Raw genomic sequence first — 20,408 nt, 5'->3', positions numbered from 1 at the left:
ATAATCATATGCAGTTGCATCTCCTCCATTCAAATATTAGAATGGCTGGCTCGACCAATGGCTGGAATGATTCCGACGGAACCAAAAATAAAAAGACCGTCTTGTTTTGTAAAGTTGGCGCACACCACCACCAAATTTTTAAGGAAAAAATTATAACAAGTAGGGTATTACCAAATCCAGCCTATTTTTTTTCACTCTGGCAACAATAGTTTCTGATGTGTCTTGCTTGCTTGAGGAGTTTCTGTGCTAGAAATTGAAAAATTCTTTAATTTTAACAGTGGAATTGAGTTTAAATTGGTGTTATTTCATTAAATAAAGTGCATTATGATTACGTTATTACCTTGACATCTAGTTTTGCCAAATTACTATATACTTTGTGAGTTATTTTCGTAATCGGTGACATTTCTGTGGAGTGCCTAATTTGATCATGGAGGCTGTAGCAAAACACGATTTCTCTGCAACTGCAGACGATGAACTCAGTTTTAAGAAGAATCAAGTTCTAAAAGTAAGTTTCAGTGCTAGTTTTAGTGTATTGTAAAGTTTAGACTACCTTGAAGTGACAGTTTTATTCTAGATTTTGATCACCTTACAGATACTAAACATGGAGGACGATATGAACTGGTACAGAGCTGAATTAGACGGCAGAGAAGGACTCATACCTAGCAACTACATTCAAATGAAGAACCACAGGTGAGGTTCTATCTAAAAACAAATAAATGTTTTGACTAGCTGATGGAATTTCATTCAGTATGCAAACCTGCACCAGTCTTCCATCATTGACTCCAAATGATTCATGATCAACTTTGTTTACAGTTGGTACTATGGAAGAATCACAAGGGCAGATGCAGAGAAACTTCTAGCAAATAAACCAGAGGGTGGTTTTCTTATAAGGATCAGTGAATCTAGCCCCGGTGACTTCTCATTATCAGTAAAGTAAGTTTGTTGCATATTATCATTATTTTATGGGCACTACAATACAATTAGGTGCACTCTGTATTAACAAGTAATATGTTATTCTCATCATCCTCAAAGTATAACATTTATAAATAGATATCTTTCAATAAGTTCTACAATACTCTTTTATCTTTGAAACTACCAATGCCATGCCCATAAAAAAACATAGGGTTTGCCACTATTGGAATGCAACTATGCTCTGGCCTTATTTCTCATTGAGATGATGGATACTGCTACTGTACCACGTGCAACACATTAGCAATCAACAGTTCTTAAGCAACATCACTCATCTGTTAAAACTCTATCAGATCCATACAAATTATGTCACTTTTGAAAGATAAGCAATCCTGTAGGATTGTTGATTGCTAATTTGCAGTGGTGGTATTATAAGCATAAGAAGATATATTAGCATTTACCAACATCAGGTTTTATTTAGCACACATGCTGGCCCCTCCCACACTGTCATTGGTAATCTTGATATTGAAAAAAATCCATGACTGTGAACAAGACATTCAATATTGTGATTGGGCTATTGATACTAGTCTCCCTCTTCTAGAAATTTTGATTTGATACTGAAGTTTGGAAACATGCATACTCTGGAATACTGTTCAAACCTGCAAACAACACACAGCCTTTAATAGTCCACTGCAGGGCTTAGGCTACATGCAAGACATGAGAGGTTTTGCCATTAAACCAAGCTGGCCGGGATTCATACCCAGGTTCTTTGACACAATGGAGTAAGAGTCAGTGTTACTAAACGCTGCAGTTGTCCACTTTCATACAAATTAATCAAATAAATCGCAATTTATGGTATTATACTATCATTATTCTAATTTGCAACAGTGCTATCATGTTGTTGTTGGTATCCTAAGGTACCTCAGTGGTGTGTTTAGTTTTTTTTTTGTACAACGGTTGAGAATAGCATATAGACTAAAGCATTAAATAGTAATAGTAATAGTAATATATTTATTGCAACTATGTAAGTTTTACATTGGTCTTAATATTATGTACACATGGTCCTTAACATAGTGCCCTGTAGGGCATAGCAAGTTGAATTCTTATATCTAGGTAATAATATTCTAAGTACAACGTAACAAATTTTTAGGTATTTGCTTACATAATAAAGATATAAAATCTATATAAAATTTTAACATTCGTAATATTATAATCTTTAACATGAAGTAAGTAATAATAGAATCAATAAACAATTTTTTCATAATAAAGATATAGGTATTTATAGTTAGTTATTTAAATTTTCAAGTAGGTATTCATTTACTGAGTAATAGCATTTCTGTGTTAGTAGAGTTTTTAATTTGGAAGTGAATTTACTATAGTTTAATTCAGATTTAATGAAGGTTGGAAGTTTATTATAGATTTTTATGCATTTAAAATATGGGCTATTGTTAAAAATTTGCATATTAGATTGTGGCACTGATAGTTGATTTTTGTTCCTAGTGTTAATTTTATGGACTTCGTTTACCTGTTTGAATAACTGCATATTGTTCCTTACAAACTTGGCTATTTCGAAGATATATAATGAGGGTAGTGAAAGTATTTTATGTTTGATGAAAAATGGTTTACAGCTTGTTGTGTTTTGAAGATTTGCTATGATCCGGAGACATCTTTTTTGTAGAACAAATAGGTCATGTACGTCTACACTATCACCCCATAGAATGACGCCATAACTTAACCATGCATTTGCATATGCATAGTATGCTGTGAGAGCAGTGTTTATGTTGGTGTTAACTTTTAGTATGCCTAGGGAATAGATGAATTGGGACAATTTGCTTTTAATTATTTGTACGTGACATTTCCAGTTTAAATGAGTATCTAAATGTATGCCTAATAACTTGAATGTGTTGACTTTCTCTATATTAGTTAGTTGCAGATCTATAGGAGCTTTTTGGTATGGCCTAAATTGGATCATTTTTGTTTTTAGGATGTTAATTTCCAGGTTGTGACAGTCTAGCCAATTTTTAGTATGGTGAAAAATGTCTTTTAATTGTTTGTTGCAGTCATCTTCTGTGGAACTTTGGAGTAGTATTGATATATCGTCAGCAAAAAGTATATTATGGGTTTTAATATGGTTAGGTAGGTCATTTATGTAAACAAGAAAGAGGATGCATCCTAGGACACTTCCTTGTGGTATTGAACAGTTGGTTATGCCGGTAGTAGATTTTATTGTTTTTATTCGTTGGGCGTGGAGGTCGGTATGTTGTATCTGAACGTATTGTTGTCGGTTTTTGAGATAGGAACGGAACCAGTCGTGGGCTATTCCACGCACTCCTGAATCGTATAATTTACTAAGTAGTATTTTGTGTGACACTTTATCATATGCTTTAGATAGATCTAGCAAAAGTCCTATGGCATATTTCTTTTCATTCAAGTAGTTGTATATTTCTTGCATGTATTTATACACAGCTAGTGTAGTTGAATGTCGTTTTCTAAACCCGTGTTGATTTTTATGAAGAAGATTATTTTTTTCCAGGAAGGTATTTAGTTTATTAGTCATGGCTTTTTCATAAATTTTTGATATGACTGAGAGAAGTGCAATGGGCCTGAATTTATCCGGGTCTGTATCTTTTCTCCTTTTGTTTTTAGGTATTGGTATGATCTTAGCAATTTTTAATTTTTCAGGGAAAATTCCTTCTTTAAATGATTGGTTTATTAACCGTGTAAGGGGGTATTTCAGAATATCAGCGCAGCTTTTAAGAAGTGTGGACGGAATTTCGTCATCACCAGATGTGTTTTTATTACCTAGGCTGTTTATTATTTTGAGAATCTCTGTTTCGGTAACTGGGTGCAAGAACATGGAGTGGAGTGAAGATGAAGCAGCGCGCGGGGGCGGCGGCGCGGGGGCGCGCGGGGGTGCAGGCCAGCCCGCCGCGGCCGCCGCCGCCGCCGCCGGACTCGGGGCCTCTCCCACAGACATAAAGTATTTGTTAAAACAGTTGGACACTAATTCTGGAGATTCAGTTACTTTATCGTTTACTTTAAGTTTCATATTGTTTACAGTAAATCCGGTTTGAGATTTTGATGAAGTGACTCGTTTGATTATTTTCCACATAGTTTTTGTTTTATTTTTTGATTCGTCGAATTCTTTTGCATGATACATTTTTTTTGAGGATATGATGCATCTTTTTAATGTTTTATTGTATTGTTTATAAAAGTCTTTTAAAATTGTATTATTATTACAGCTGTTGATATGGCTCCTTAATAGTCTTTTATTTTTACAGGATTCCCTAAGTCCCTTCGTGAGCCAAGTCTTCTTAGGTTTTAAATTAATATTTATTAAAGTAACTGGAATATTTTTATTTAATAAATTTTGTAGCTGTTCGAGGAAATCGTCGTAATTTTTGTTTGTAGATTTTGTGTCGACTATAATGCTGTCCCAATTTATGTTCTCTAAGTCAGCTTTGAATTTTTGTATATTTTTTTCATTAAATATCCGTTGGTTTGTATATAGTTTTTGGTTTTTATTGAATGTATTATTAAGTTTTAATTTAATTGTTATACCTCTATGGTCTGATATTCCAAATTCTTTTACTTGTGTTTGTATCTCGTACTTTTGGTTTGCAAATACTAAATCGATACACGTAGAAGAAGTGGCTGTCACTCGAGTCGGTTCAGTTATAAACTGTTTTAAGTTACATGATGACATAATTTGATTTAATTTTACTGTATTTTGTGACATAATTAATGCATCTATGTTAAAATCTCCTGTAATAATTATTTGACATTGTTGTTCCTTGAATTTAATTTTATCAATAAGTTTGCTAATACATTCATAAAAAGTTTCTATTTGACGGTCACCTCTATATAATGCAACAATTAGAATATTGTACATGGGTACCTCTACTGCACAACATTCAACCACGTACTCGGTGGAGAGCTCGGCGATGTCGGGGCGCGCGCGGTGCGGGGTGCCGCGCGGCAGCAGCACGGCCGCGCCGCCGCCCTCGCGCGACACCCGGTTGAAGCTGGCGCAGAACTCGTAGCCATTCAATTGGATAATATCTGACAGGTGCTCGGGGATCCAGGTTTCGGTAAGTACTATTGCATCATATGGTTGGTTTTCCAGGAAGCTTTCTACGGTCTCTAGTTTGTTTTTAATGCTTTGTACGTTTTGGCATAGAATTTCGAAAGGACCTACTTTGTTCGTGTCTTACAGTAGGTGCACTATTTGGTCTTGTCTGGGTTATTTGTGCACTTGAGGTAGTAGATGTGGCTTGTTCTTGAATATCGTACGGTCTACTTTGTTCATTTAGGTCTTTGGCTGGCTCTTGTTGGCCGTTGTATTCTTGTCCGTCTATAAACAGTGTGTTGTGGCGAATTACTGCATGATGGTTGTTTTTCCGCGCAGTTCGGAGCAGTTCGCTTAGTCGTTTCCTTTCTTTCAGTGTTTCTTCATCTAGAAAAGGAGTGACTGATAGTCCTACATTTTTGAATTGTTCCGCATGTTCTAATATATATGTTATCATCCTTTTACTTATTAGTTCTATCTCAATCGGCCTACATTGTCCTCTCTTTCCAATTCGCCTTATGTCTTCGATATGTCCATGAATGTTAATATTCATAATATCGTACATGGCTCTAGATACAGTTTCTTCTAGCATATGTTTATTTTCATTGTAGGAGTCCCTTATTCCGTGTACTACTATTTTCTTGGAATATTCTTTCTCTTTACATTTGATAATATCATTCTTTACACTAGTCAGTTCTTCATTCTTCGTGTTGTAGAGTTCTTGGACTTGTCTTTGCAGTCTTTCTCTTTCATGTTCTATATGTTCAATTTTTTCATTCAATGCTTTTATGTTTTCTTCAGTATTTTTTTGTTGTGTTGACAATTTCTCTGTTTCCGTTTTTATGTGTACAGTTGCATTTTTTATTTCTGTTGCAATCATGTTTTTTATTTCGACTAGCAAGCATTTTCTTATTGTAGCAAACTTACTGTCTAGTTTCGCATCCAACAGTGCACTGAATCGGTCGTATGATATAGTTTCCTGAAGCAGTTCACGCTGCGTGTCACCAGCGACCGCAGCCGGCCCGTCCGCCGCCGCCTCGCCCAGCACCACGTCCTCCAGCGACAGCGATTCGCAGGATTCACTAAGTGTCGGCTGCACGGGGAATACCAAATACAATAAGTAAATTGTGTTGAAATTAACTTATACAGGGAATGTAGATACAACAAACATTTAATGTATGCATACTTAAACATTAATTATCCAACTGAATAGATGAATTCTTGGAAGTGATATGGATTGAGTGTGCTGCATTTTTTGTTTACATTATTTCATGATTATTTGTTGCTGCTGGTGTTTCAAATAATGTGTGCTTTAGTATATTGTAGCAATACACAAATCAGGGTCTGTCATAATATTTATGCAGATTTCTGTGAGATAATGAAATATAATACTTAATGTGTGTTGTTTGTATTTATTATTAAAATACTAAATTTATCTACAGTAACACCCATTCACATATAAAATGTGTGAATGCCTGACTCTTTATTTCCATAACTAATTATTCCAACTTTAGTTGCCAAAAAAAACGACTATAAAATAGAGTATAAAACCTATTACAATATCAAAACTGTACATTTTTTTAATAAGCCAGTTTTTGTGTCTTACTGCTGGGCAAAGGCCTCCCCATGTAAAATTTTAATAAATCTAAAATCAAATTAGAATCGATCATTGAGTAGGTACTGAGAGCAGTGATTTATTTATTGGTAACAGTATACTGAACAGTGGTTTATCTGTAACCACAAATGATAAACACATGCACGCGCGTAGTGCTAGCTTTGAGTTAAATTGGTCAGGAAAAAAAGTACATGTCTTGGCATCTCTGAGTCACACTGTCCCGAGCCTGTCTGGTATTTTTATATGTTTTTTTCCCCTTTATTTTGTCATGATTTGCTTCACAGTGTATTGGTCATGAATGAATCATGATTCATATTATTTATTTATGTATTATGTAATCGTCATAATTATGAAGATAGATACCTAGTACTAAAAAGAATAAGTCTTTCCAAACTATGACTTTGATTACACATGATGTTTTTTTTTTCTGGTGTGCCTTGCAGAGTTAATACCTATTCATACTGCCTATAATACTGTAACTTACATTTATTACTAATTACTACTGATAAATCAAGCGCGAAGCGTCCGTAGTCGAGCGGGTCTCAGTGATTGAAGCGTCCGTAGTCGAGCGGGCCTCAGTGATCGTAACTGATCGCTGAGGTTAAGCAACAACTGACACGGTCAGCCATTGGATGGGTGACCAATTTCAAGTGGTGCTTTTCTGGACGCTTCCGTGCTTCGGACGGCACGTTAAGCCGTGGGTCCCGGTTGCTGCTTCGGCAGCAGTCGTTAAGCCTAGTCAGAGGCCTTCGGGCGGCTTGAAAACATCTGACAGTCGGGTTGCCCACTTACCCGACAACTCTCTCAGCACAAGCTTGCTTGTGTTGGGGTCCACCAACACGCACTTGGCCAGCGTGGTGGACTAGGCCTAAACCCTTCCTTCATTGGAAGGAGACCCGTGCCCCAGCAGTGGGGACGTAATGGGTCGTGATGATGATGATGACTGATAAATCAGTGATTCCTTTGGATATAACTAGCTATTATAGCTTCACTGTTTGACGTCATAAATTCAGTTAAACTTTCAATACTATTAATGGGATAACTACTAATGCCGCATGAGCATGACTCACTCATTCCATTCATATAATTCGTGATTATAACCGGTTTTATGTTTATTTAGGCCTCATTTACGTTAAAAGCTGTTTGGACATGCAAGAGATTCCCCAGTTCTTTATGTTTTGTAATACCTACATAATAAGTCTTACCTTGCTTTTAAGTTCAATATTCTACCAACTTGATAATTTTACTTATATGATAGCAACGCGATGAGTTGACGACAATAATTTAGGGTATCGAGTGTAGTGTCGCCCAACAAGGCCACTTGTGGTAAGAGTATGACTCACACTCCACTCAGCATATTTGACTGACATTAACCTTCGACTTTATTGATAAAACAAGCATTTTAATAAGTACCTACAGAGAGGGAACCAAATGTTTTGCTTTCTTTCACTTTATTCTTTATTGTCTACTAGCTTAAAGGGTTTCCCGTGAAGCAATCGCGAACTTTTTTCAAATTCGCAATCTCATCCGTCTTTATTTACTCCTCTTTTAATTTAAACCTATGGTCTTCCATTAATTATTCCATCCCCGTGAAAGAGTCCTATGTCTCGGCCATCTTTTAAACTTTCTTGGTATTCCAAAAATAATCACAACAATCACAACCAAAATTAGCATAATCAGTCCAGTTCCAACCCCGCCTATCATTCCATGCCATTCGCCTTCCCATCACCTATCCTTTTCCTTCACATACCTTCCCAGCCCATCCTTTACCTTCACTTATATTAATAAAGCCAAATGATTCATCTTTTTAATATTAGTGTGTTATAGTTTATTGTAAAGAGAAAATGATGAAACGACTTCATTGAAATAAATAATAATATACAAATATCTATAAACAATAGGTGGCAATAACAATCAACAGCTGTAATTAATCAGTAATACAATAACCGACTGGACAGTTATCTATTTTAATTGAACTTGCAGAAGCGGGGCTAAATTTAGAATTGCATTTGGTATCTCTTGAGTAGCGAACTTTGGTCTTCATAGTTTGAGATTTATCAAGTAGTGAGTATGGATGGCCCTTACATTACATACGCTTATGGAAATTAAATATAGCATTATTTGAAGTGAAGGCTGATTTATTTCTTACGACAAACTTTGGATTGGGGAATTTTCACTTACCCACTCGGATATTATACCACCTAATATATCAATATCTTTCTAATGTAACGTAGTTTTTTGTTACCATAAACAGAAGCATACTAGCAAATTGTGAACACTCCCTTGAAGTATGTATAATGCAAGGGCATACATACTGAACTGACACATCGCCTACTAAGTAGACAAATAAATAGGAATAGCAAACCCTTGGTGACTGAAAATTTACACATATTAGAATATTTTTTTAAAATATACCACCATACATTTGTGGTGGACTTGTTCTCTACACATATTCTAATAATTGTGACTAATTTCTAATTACGAAAGAACTCTCCAGAATGAAGTCGCTCGCAAAGTTTTCCAGCGTTCATCAAAAGCTCTTTAGTCCCAAAACAACATAATTTCCATTATCTTCATTGACGCGTCTTAATTACTTAATTGTTTGCCCTTCTGACCCGTGAACACTACGGTCAACTACGTGCCCGCTCATAATCAATATTCCAACTTTATGTTTGAACTAATTCAACTTTCTCGCGCCCTGTCGCGTTTAGTTTTAACTTTTAATGAAAAATCTTTTTTTATTCACTGAAGAATCGAAAAGTTGACTTGTATTGTACCTACCCCAACAAAGTTGACTTGTAAGTACCTTGATCAAGAGTGTGTTTTCTTTTTGTTTGTATTCAGACTTTTTTTTAAATGTTGTCAGGTTCCAACTTAGCAGACTATACCTTTTAAGGTATATGTAGTCTTGGTAGGTGTTGACACCTATTGTACCATTTACTGACCCATCAGTCACCCATCATATTTCCCCTTTATTCTTTACTCATTATCTCATTGCTATGACTGTCAGCACTTTTATTGACCACAGATTTTCTTTGATTCTATTACCCACAGCCCTAGTCATGTATCCTTAGAAGAAGTATCCTACTATCGAAGTTAATAAACTCATTCACTCATTCAAATCCCTCATTCACTCAGATGCCCCGACGGCGTGCAGCACTTCAAGGTGCTCCGCGACGCGTCCAGCAAGTTCTTCCTGTGGGTGGTGAAGTTCAACTCGCTGAACGAGCTGGTGGACTACCACCGCACCGCGTCCGTGAGCCGCCAGCAGGACGTCAAGCTGCGCGACGTCGTGCCGGAAGAGGTGAGCGAGGTGACTGACCCCTTTCTCATTCATTCATTTGTTTTTTATCCCCCGCGCTACGGAAAGGGGTGTTGTAGTTTAACGTGTGTCAATGTGTCTGTTTGTCCCTACCTTAGCTCCCAAAAGGGTGAACTGATTTTCGTTTTTTTTTTCATGCATAAAATTGATTCAGCACTTCAAAAGTTATGCGACTTTTAGTGTTTTTAGGGGGTATTTAAAGTTGGTTGGGTTTGGTTATTGATGCTGTGGTGAAACTGCCTTTTTTGGAGTAGTGCTGTTGAATGCCTGTTGGAGAGGACTGATGATGATGATGGTCGGGAACTTGCTATTCAATGCATGTTGAGGCTAGTTTACAGCCTACTCTTGTTGTGGTCAGTGTGTCAAAGAAATGTTTCTTTCTCCAATCATAAATAGTGCGGAAATAATAATGGAGTGTAGTTGGACAGTGGAAATACCTTAACACTGCTTATTGATGGCTATACTCGGATAATACTATACTCAATGCATTTTTTTAATTGTTGCATGAAAGGCTACTAATACCCATATGGTTATGTATCAAGTATAATAAGTAGATTGGTCGACAACTATTGTGCGTCTTCTGATCTTCTCAATGATATAACACTTAACTAGCTAAATACGTTTCAGTGTATAAACTTCATCAACATTAGTCCAATCCATAAATAAAGAGCGTCATAATAGGCAAGGCGAAAGATTTTGAAATCCTCTTCCGTAATGCAGATAACCATCTATTGTTTACAACAAAACCTTTATTTCGGTAATAAACTTAAGATTTTGGAAATTTAAAGCCATTTTTATAATCATTTTTAAATACTGCGCGAAAACAGCTCGCCGTGTCATGGCGTCGTGTGTGACGTCACACTTACGTACGTCAAATTTGTTTACAACAGCAAAGTAAACAAACACTGCGTATTTTTTGTGTATAAGCGGTGTGCAGTGCCTCAGTGCAAAAATACATCAATAAAGACACCCAACAAGGTGTTTGTACATGTCCCATACAAGAAAATAATAAGAGATAAATGGTTAAAGCTTGCACGGCGAAACAAACTTCTACGAAACAAACTTCTTCGGCGAAATAAACTTCTACGAGTTTAAAACGAGTTTGATTGCTACTTAGTCATATTTATATCTAGTGTTAAAGATAACGTAGCTAGTCACGTAGCCCGCAGAGCCGACGACCGCTGGAGTACAAAGGTTCTGGAGTGGAGACCCCGTGTCGGCAAACGGCGTGTCGGTCGCCCCCTAACCCGTTGGTCTGATGATCTGCGGAAGGTAGCGGGAAGCCGCTGGATGCAGATGGCGGGTGACCGTTTGGGGTGGCGATCGTTAGGAGAGGCCTATGTCCAACAGTGGACTACAGAAGGCTGAGAGAGAGAGAGAGAGTTAAAGATAAATACTAATAAAATAAACTTACAAAGAGGTTTTCACGTTTCTAAATTCGGAAGAGCAAAATTCTTTATTTGTTGCAAGGAACTCGCCTAACATCAATAAATCGATCCTGGGCAAATTTGCACTGTTTGCCTTAACAAAACCTGGTTCCATTGTTAAAGATAGATTCGTGTTATAATGTCGATAAATCACAAAAAACAAATATATATCAATCGTAACGTGATCGTAACGCGCAATCAGTATGTAAGGTAATCAAAACACAGTGAAGGGTACATAAGTATGACGTCATGCGCTGTGATTGGCGTTTCAGTCAAAATGGCCGATTGCAGTATTTTACTCTTTTATTTTATTGAAAATCTTATTAATCTCAATTTTTTAAATAAAACTAAATCAGTTTTTTAAATCCTTTGAATGTGTATTTTCCTCTTAAGTCATTAAATCTTTGATAATGTAATACTGTCGACACGCCTATTATATTATTATCTATATCTAAATATCGTCGGCATAATAATGAACAATTAAGTGTAAATACAAGTCACAGCGCAGCGGCGAGCCAGAAAATTAACTGAGCCCGCATGTTGCTCTTAATTATTGCGAAAAGTATGAAATATATAATATCGCCTAGGGGCGGCCAAGTTTCGTTAATTATCATAAAATTCGCGGCGTCGGCTACGAGCATCTTGCTATATTAATTTTATTATAATTTAATAAGGCATATAGCAATAGTTTTATGTAAATTAATATGTTTGTATAGGTAGATTTCATTCAATTTTTTTTGGCCTCTAAAGTAAAGCGGGTATAATAATTATCCATCTAATCGTAAAATATAACTCTAAGATTCTAGCACGTAAAGCGAGCAATAGGACCTTATATGCGTAAATCCAAATATTTTGCATCATTGTCTGATATAATTTACAGCTAATATACATGCGAACATGTTCAAGTGGGGCATTAAATATTATGTGGAACAGTAATACCGAACCACTTGGGTGAGTAGGCCACAGGTGTGCTACCACTACATTATCAATTAGGCACCGTTCTCCCCAAATGGTCATCTAGAAACTATATTATAAGTGAATAGCTATTATAGCTAATAAGCTATTTATTCCTTGAGCTTAGACAGTATTTACTGCAACCCCGTTCTTAGTTCTTTATTTATGTATCTAAAACTGATTGTAAATTATACATAATTACGTACTTTACAAAAATATGTCATACATAGCGTCGCAAACTGAAAATTTATACCTAGGGGATATATGCACAAAGGCCACAAAGGCTCCATTCGAGAGGGCCAGGTGCACGTACTTACTTGTACACCGCCACAGAGAATATAATAGAATAGCGTCGCAAAGAAATTTTTCAAACCTTCAGCGATACTTTAAAGCCTGGATAATCCACATCTCTGAAGGTTCACCGCACCTAGTTTCAGTGTTTCAGCATTCAGCCCGTCCATACATCAGTGTCGTTAATAAAATATCGCTGACCCGGATCGCTCTGGGGGTCACTCTATGATGAAAAACTAAGTTTCGGAGGGCTGCTGTGCGAGCCACAACTATTATATCGTTGTATTAAACGTTTGCACGACAGCTCTCTTTCGTTCGTTTTTCGTCAGTATAGAGTGACCCGCCTGACTCGTCTTTGCTCAGTCGCCGCCGCCGGTCCCATTATTAGTGAACCCACCGCGAGGTGAGGTCGCAGGCTCATGTTCCGAAATATCTTTACTCATCATAAAACATGACGCGCACGTTGGAAATTTGATTTATGATGTGTGTAGCTTAGTTATTTGCTAACTGCTAGGCATCACACTTTTGACCTTGTCTAGTTTTTCTCCGTGTGTTTGAACTTATGAACTTTTCTTTTGCTTTGCCTACTAATCGGAACAGATCTGAGTGAAGGACTATCCAAGCGTATACTATAAACTTTTGGCAGAACACAGTTACTCGTGAATACTGTTTTTTTTATTGATTTAGAATCCATATTGTAGACTGTATGGTCTTAAGATAGACTATGCTCAAGCTACGCAACTAAAATGAAAAATAAACTATTCTCAGTCTTGAGATTCTCTCATGTCATACGGTGTGGTTTACTTCTCGTTAGACCCTGATATTCAAAGCACACACAGTCACAGTATCAAATCAACCCTGTTTCCTTGCAAAACATGTCATTATTTGGAGTCCTTAGTCAAGTCGCGCGCCTTAGTCTCGCGCGCCGCGTGCGAGTTGCCCCTCCCGTATTTACCTACTTTTTTTGTCGTCAACTCGCTCGACTGTGAAAATATGTAGAGTCAGCCACAAAAGTTATAATTTATTATGCTATTTATGCTTAAGGTAACTACTTAAAATGTATAGGGTATTTTATAGGACTTAACCTTAAAATAAAACACAATATCCTTTCGGAGATGTATAATTTAAGATATAATATTCTAATAATAATCAACAACCAAAAATTGGCTTATTACTTATCAACATAAACTAATATTTTTATAATCTTATATAACAAAGCAAATAAAAATAAACAATAATATCACAATATGTGAGAGAAACAATGCACTTACTATCAAACTAAATTATTTAAAACAAAATATATGAAATTAAGGCTAAAATTATCAATAGGCAACTAAAAAAAGCATTTGGCTAATAATTACTTAGGTACTAATAAAATCAGTCTTACATGTAGGAACTACAAATCACAGTTTTAATTGTTATAAATGATTTTTATAACAAACGTTACTAAGTAAAACTATCATAAATATTAAAAAAATCACAAGATTAAAAGTTCGATACATTATTATTATTATTATTACTTCGTTTATTTTCCAGCAACACTTATATTTCCACTGATAAGTTGGTTAATTGTGAAGGTAATAATAATATGTTCGTCCATATTGCAGGTTTCCTTTAATTTGGTAGTTATATTAGACCCTTTTAAGTACAAAGTTTTATAATAATGATCTTCTTCTTGTAAAATGGTCAAAAAATGTGCAAAAACGAAACGAAACTTCTTATGCTAATCAGCCAGGGGACAATATTTAACTTTATTTGTTAGTTTCAATTCGTTTGCATCTGACCGTACTTTACATGTACTTTACATGGGCACGCGAGTTGATGATATAAAAAAACAGTAGATGCCAACTCGCGCGGCGCGCGACTCTAAGGCGCGCGACTTGACGAAGGACTCATTATTTGTATTTCATTATGTTTCCTTTTATATACTGAAAATTCCCCTGTAGGCAAAGCGGTCTTTTTACCGGCTTCTTCGGAATCTGATCTGAAACAAGTTTAATTAAAAAAGCAAATGACTAATAAGTTATATTCGATAACTAATAGTATAGTCATAGGTGAGAGATTTTAAATACGTACATTCAATACGTCATTAAACGTACATAAAGAATCTCTAAACCGTGTCCTAATAACTTGACTGTACTAAGGGCAAAGCACATACTTAGATAAGTACAAAAATAAAGATTGCTCGTCTAATGATGATGATACCCCGTAAGGGCTAGGTTAAATAGTAGCGCAGCTGTTGTGGACATCTGCCTTTGCACTGGGCTCGAGATTATAGCCACTTTCGAATTAGGTTAAATGTTCTTCGTTTAGTATTATGCTAATAAGTGTATAAAAGCGTCATTTTAAAAAAGAGCATTGTATACTTTTTTGCATAAAAAATATAAAAATATACTTTGGTACAAACGGGCAAGTATATTTATATTGGGTTCTTGTTCTGTTTTCATTTACTTTTACGTTTTACGCGCGAGGCTTACAACTTTTCACGGTTAATTTAGCTCAGTTTGATCGCGAATTAGACGAATCTAATGCTATTGAATACCCATATTTTATGCTAAGCACATACCTATTGCACTCATATATGTAGTAAATTAATATTTTAGTATATTTGAGCGGGTTTCTGTTGGTATCGTTAAAATAGCTGAAATAACTCGCTCCTATTATAGGCGTAGTTGAGTCATAGACGGGTTTTCCCAAAGCGAATTCCAGACAATATTGATTTTGACATCGTTCTTAGAAAATATTTTTGTTCCTACCTAGAATTAGATAGAAAAGCCCGATGTTTGATAAAATTATATCAGTATACTAGTTTAGTAGAACATTCTGTATACCTATTTTATAATGTATTTGTTATGTACTGGCTGACTTTAATTTGCTAATGGGCCGCTGTTACCTCAATGTGTTTACTGGTGGAGGACGTTAATTGTTCTCCATTATAGCAAAAAAAAAACATGAACCATGACCTCTATATTCTATTCTGTCCTGTAGAGTAATCGGCATTTTCACTTAGACTGGCTGACAGAGCCATAATTAATGAAAGGTCCATGGTATAGAATTATAGATAACTAGCTCTTCCCGCGAGCTTCGCTTCGCCTTAAAAAGATTTCCCGTGGGGATTCCGGGATAAAAAGTAGCCTATGTTCTTTCTCAGGGTCTATACCATATGTTTACCAAATTTCATTCAAATCCGTTCAGTAGTTTTGTCGTTAAAGAGTAACAGACAGACAGACACAGTTACTTTCGCATTTATAATATTAGTTAGGATACTCTAACTATAATTTCAAACATGGAATATACATTAAATTCAATGAATTTTTTTTTTAATCGACTCTATTCTTATAATTTTAAATCTCGTTTTCCAGTAGCTAAATGTATTTTTTGTAATTGCTAAAACTTAATAATTAGCTTTCAGAAACGATACCATTGTCTATGTCCAGTCATAGAGCCTATTTGTTGATGACAACGAAAACTTGCAAGTATGCAAGCATCAGGGTCCAATGTCCCAGTTTCGGTCACAGGGTAAATAAATAAGTCGAACCAGCGTGTTGACACAAGGAGCAGTGTTCTCTGGAATCAAACTCCTACACGAAATAAGTCAATACAGCCGTGACGTCCGAGTAAATACTAGCGCACACGACCCTGATAGTGGAACAGAAATAAACCTGACAGTTAGACCATTCTTTGCTAAACATTTCATACGAAGCACTGGACAAGATTTATTAGACCGACAAGACATCGTGTCTAACGCGAGAATAAAACTAATTTGGGTGTTGCGACGATGTATCCATAGATACTAGCACAGTGGACAGATGGCATTTGCCGCAAACGACTTGTTCAACATAGCTGGTTTCTATGTATCATGACTGCAGCAACAGTAGGCAACGGCGTGTCGGCTACTAACGTATAAATCTTTAAGCTCTGTTACTGACACTAGAACTGGAAAGCCATTCTCTGGTTGAAGTTGCTTATTTGTCGTGTACGGTATAATATCTGTATGTACCTACATCCTTACATACATAGCTCCTTATACCCTGATTACTCCTACCGAGTAGTAATAGCGAGACAGTATCCTCGGCCGATCCTGGACCAATGACTGGCTAGCAATTAATTGACCGAGTGCTCAGCCGAGGATACTGTCTCGCCACAGTCGCCACTCGACTCAGAGTGTAACAAGGGTATTAGCAACCACAGCACCGAGGTGTTAGCTTCTTCAAATAAAATTTCTCTAGTAATAGTAATAAATTATAACAATGTATAAACCTTCTATCCGCAGATGCTGGTGCAAGCGCTGTACGACTTCACACCGCAGGAGGCGGGCGAGCTGGAGTTCCGCCGCGGCGACGTCATCACCGTCACCGACCGCTCCGACCAGCACTGGTGGCAGGTATGTACCGAATACTTCACGTGTTATACGAGTACATAGGTTGTACGGTCAGCTGCATAAGTAGCTATACACATCTGTACTTTATGAAACTGACAAACCGTCAATGTATCAGAATGGATAGGCGGTTTGTTAGATTGACAAGGTACAAAATTGTATAGCTACATATGCAGCTAACCGTACATTCGTACATAACCCCCGAATTCATAGAGCTTTTTGTCACTTTAAAAAAGGTTTACAAATTACGTTGTGATGTGATATACGAATTTTAGCTTTTTGATAGTGTCGGAGGCCAAATAATATAGTCGGATGTGGAAAGTAGAACAAGTTCATCGCATCAAAATGTTGACAGGTGGACATTGAGGTCAACTATCTGCATAGGAGAAGGGCTGAGGCGCAAAGCCGACTGATTACACCCTTCAAACATAGAACCTCTACATTATCCTCCGTTGATTCTAATATATATTTTTCTAATTTCCAGGGTGAGATCGCTCACCGACGCGGCCTGTTCCCGGCGTCATACGTGACGTCTTATCATTCATAGTGGCGAAACCCGTCGCTTTCCCTCACATCAGAGCCGCAAGCGGGGCCCAGCCAGCCGCCGCTCCCGACCACACCCGCTGCGGCAGAGGAAAGCAACCCAGATGAGATGTAAATCATCCATCCACTTAAAATTGTCTGTGGTCATCATAGATTATAACTTGACTTGACACTAAAAGATATGGCGTTGTCTATGGCTGGCTATGACCCCATAGACAAAACTCGCTTTTTTGCTCTGTGACGTTCAGGAGAAAAGCTTTGTTGAAGCAAATTATGATAAAAGTTCAAAGTTTCGTCGCGCAAGGCGTAGCCGAGAACGAGTGTATATGAGTTTTTGGCGAGTATTTGGTGCTTCGTGTCCTACAGTCTTCATTTGCTTTTTGGGGTGTAATAATAATAATAACGCGTTATTTTAGAAATGCCTGACCCTCTTTATAACATGGGCATCGTGCATTGGCACCAATTTATTGATGTTGCTCTATGCGGTAAGATTAGGAAGTACAAAACTTCATGGTGTCTTCGCTTATATTATGTACGCTATCAAAGTGACGAATATATCAACATCTCATATCGTTCGTGACAAATTTGTCCTCGATAATTATGTGCCAGAATGTTATTTGTAGTTCGTTGTCGTATATATTTTTAAGTAACAGAAAGGTAACGGGGTCTACAGTTATTGCTGATGCTCCCGGCAGTATGGTTTTGATAATGTGATTTTTAAAGTTTGAACATTATTTATCCTTTTATTAGTATCTAATGCTCATTTTTTAAATATTTACCATTTACAAGTTAAGTGATAGTGTTAAGTTCGTTCTACGCATTCGGTCTTATTTTCATAGCTATACAAAAAGTGTAATCTGGTATCTTAGTCATGTAGGAGAATATAATACAATGTGTAGCTCTCCCTAGCTTAGCGTCTGTTAAATACGTTTGTTTCCGCACAAGTTTGATTGCCGATATGTATACAATTAATTAATGACAACAGTTGAGTGTAGATGTACATACAGCGAAGCATTGTAATTTTAAAATAAACTCTAAACTATGCATACGATGTAAGGTTTTCTCGCTTTTGATGTCTCTAATTACAGCCTTAGTTTAACTTTAACTATAAGGTGGACGAAGCTGTCTTTAAATTCGTATAACTACCATTAATAAAGAATTAATGTAAGATGACGTAGTAAGTAAATTCTGCGAAATCACTAATTTTAAGGCGGGCTATTCTACTTTGTTAGTTACAAAGCATTTGAGCGACGCATCAAGAGCACATTAAATTACATAAATGTTTTGTTATAAAACAGAGTGGAATATGTCGGTCAATTATTTCTCAATAATACATGGTGTATATTGTGGCACTCGACGTGTCATTGTACTTAGTTAGCGTTTAACATTTAGTCAAGACTTTGAAATTAATAAAACTTTGAGTGCTCGTTGATCCAATGTAGATATTTATTTTTGTTATTGTAATGTACCCAAAATTACTATATTTATGGCAACATATTTGATAGGAATTAAAACGTAATCATGTTTGTGAATTAACTTAACCAGTAAGGACTCTGATAATTCATATTGTAACGAATTCGCATTTTCTTTTATTTCTTGACAGTCTTTTGGTCTTGTAGACTGTATACTTATAAGTTACTTGTAATTTCAAATATATTTTCACCAATTATGACAAACTATTTGCTTCTCGCTGTAGTGACTAGTGCATGAAGGAAAGTTTATAAAATGGAAGTGCTATAATCTATAATAATCAAAATATTTAAATAATTAAGTTATGATTCTCCAATATTGTGGAAGATGTATAATATTTTTTACTAATAAATTTAATATTGTAAATATCGACTTTTATTTCCGGTCACCTCACTGGTACAACATTATTTAAAAATATTTTTTAATGCGGAGTTGGGAGTAGGACATACCCACTTTGACCGCATAGATGTCATTCAGGGTTTACAAAGAGTAGTTTTATGACCTAAACTCGACCTGAGGTCAAAGATCTGCTGGAGCCAGTGTTTTTGGGAAATGTGGATAGAGTAGGGAGTTTAACATAATAGACCTATCAAACAAAGTATTAAATAAGCGAGTCAGATTTGGCCATTCTCTTTTGTTTGAGCAAGTCGCCTGAGTTACCATGTCGCAGATTGCCCGCATAAAAACTGCAACATATAAATGGTCGAAAATGCAGGTTAAGCTGCGTACAGACCGGGCCAACGAACGCCAACAGTTATCCCAACGATGCTTATTTATCATACATAATAGACGCATTTTTCCTGAAATAAAAATGACATATTATGTATCTAGCCTATCTGAAACCTAGTTAAACATTGTGAGATATGGCGTTTCGACTTTCTCCGTGTTCGGCATCATAAGGGTCACAGTGACAGTCCATTTTTCTCTCCACCTTTAATTTGCAAGGTGCGGGTGCCTATATAAATAGAGTGAGTCGCCCGCGCGCCTCAGTTGTAATATCACCATGCAGAAATGACTAGGTTTCAGATAGGCTAGATACATAATATGTCATTTTTATTTCAGGAAAAATGCGTCTATTATGTAGTCTGAGCCTATCTGAAACCTAGTTAAACATTGTGAGATGTGTTTATTATCGCATGGTGGAGAGAAAACCAACTGTGACCCATAAGCTACTGATGAGTATATCAGTAGATAAATATTTGAATCTATAAATTTATAATGCATAGATTTCTAAGTAATAGATATAGGGTAACAGTACCGGTTATCGGCCACTTAAGCGACTTGTTGACTTCAGAGTTAATTTCTATCATAATGTAGTGTGTCAAGATTTTCCAAAAAAATATCATTTGATCTTTCAATAGTCTAGTTTCATAAAACCTTCAGTTTATAGACGTAGCAGTTATACGTGATTTAAAAAAATATATTTTTTG

At 36.4% G+C, this 20,408-nt stretch overlaps 1 protein-coding gene across 2 annotated transcripts; it reads left to right on the top strand.

Annotated features, from left to right (window-relative positions):
* Positions 1 to 199: 199 nt before the first annotated feature.
* LOC105385555 (growth factor receptor-bound protein 2) lies at positions 200 to 19,344 on the top strand. Of its 2 annotated transcripts, none has more exons than XM_011555958.3 (6): positions 200 to 505; positions 593 to 690; positions 814 to 933; positions 9,732 to 9,897; positions 16,861 to 16,971; positions 17,450 to 19,344. In XM_011555958.3, the coding sequence occupies exons 1-6, from the start codon at positions 428 to 430 to the stop codon at positions 17,510 to 17,512; spliced, it is 636 nt and encodes a 211-aa protein (XP_011554260.1). In that variant the 5' UTR covers positions 200 to 427; the 3' UTR covers positions 17,513 to 19,344. The 2 variants fall into 2 exon arrangements, with proteins under 2 accessions (XP_011554260.1, XP_011554259.1); XM_011555957.3 differs by having other exon boundaries at positions 9,732 to 9,906.
* The last annotated feature ends 1,064 nt before the right edge of the window (positions 19,345 to 20,408 follow it).

The sequence above is a fragment of the Plutella xylostella genome, chromosome 17 (assembly GCF_932276165.1).
Source record: "Plutella xylostella chromosome 17, ilPluXylo3.1, whole genome shotgun sequence".
Lineage (NCBI taxonomy): Eukaryota > Metazoa > Arthropoda > Insecta > Lepidoptera > Plutellidae > Plutella > Plutella xylostella.
The sequence above is the reverse complement of the archived record's forward strand: the minus strand, read 5'-3'. Positions and strand labels throughout refer to the sequence as shown.